This window comes from Acanthisitta chloris, unplaced genomic scaffold (genome assembly GCF_000695815.1).
Source record: "Acanthisitta chloris isolate BGI_N310 unplaced genomic scaffold, ASM69581v1 scaffold27574, whole genome shotgun sequence".
NCBI lineage: Eukaryota > Metazoa > Chordata > Aves > Passeriformes > Acanthisittidae > Acanthisitta > Acanthisitta chloris.
This window is the reverse complement of record NW_008670263.1, coordinates 806-1,474: the sequence shown is the minus strand read 5'-3', so window position 1 is coordinate 1,474 and position 669 is coordinate 806. Positions and strand designations below refer to the sequence as shown.

The window sequence follows — 669 nt, the reverse complement described above, 5'->3', positions numbered from 1 at the left end:
CAAGGCAGCTGTACTTACCCACCACCTGTGGGAGGGAAGAGGCCTCCATATCCAGCATTATGGAGCCCTTCTCTATACACGTCCTCAGCTCGAACAAGCTGTGCAGGGACAAGGTGGCCACATGTGGTTTGCTCCATCGCTCCCCACCTTGTTCTACCTTCTCCTCAAACTTGATCCACCTATGAGAGGGCAGAGCAATGAGACTCGGTTAAAGCTGTTGGCTCCTTGCAGGGAAATCAAGCAATGTGACTTGTACTGGAGTACCTTGGCAGTGCTAAGTTAATGGCTGGATTTGATGGCCTTACGGGGCTTTTCCAGCCTAAATGACTCTGTGATTCAAACTCAGGCAACAACATCAGAAACTTCAGCATGGAATACTGCTGCCCCATCCCTGCAGGCCAGCAGAGGGTGGAGGAGAGAGCACATCCCATCATGTCTGAAGGTGTTCTTAGAGACCAAGTGAGTCACCAAACAAGAAGACACAAACTAAGGGGCTCATTCCTTCCCTCTAGCCATTGTTTAATGATTTAACCAGGCAGGTCTGAAAACCCCTGAGAACTTATCTCTAGTGGAAGATTAGAGCAAAGGTTAAATCCCGGTCTGTGCAAAACACACTCTACACCCCTAAAACCACGTCTGCACAGCAAGCAAGCAGGAGGTTTCACCTCC

At 49.6% G+C, this 669-nt stretch overlaps 1 protein-coding gene across 1 annotated transcript in view; it reads right to left on the bottom strand.

The window, feature by feature from the left end:
• Nucleotides 1–179, bottom strand: part of SLC4A4 (solute carrier family 4 (sodium bicarbonate cotransporter), member 4) — a gene marked incomplete at both ends in the record, with an annotated part of 34,469 nt that extends 34,290 nt beyond the window's left edge. The window contains one exon of the mRNA XM_009073626.1: nt 19–179. Within this exon, the coding sequence (XP_009071874.1) occupies nt 19–179 (161 nt within the window). The remainder of the gene's footprint in view (nt 1–18) is intronic.
• Between the last annotated feature and the right edge of the window lie 490 nt (nt 180–669).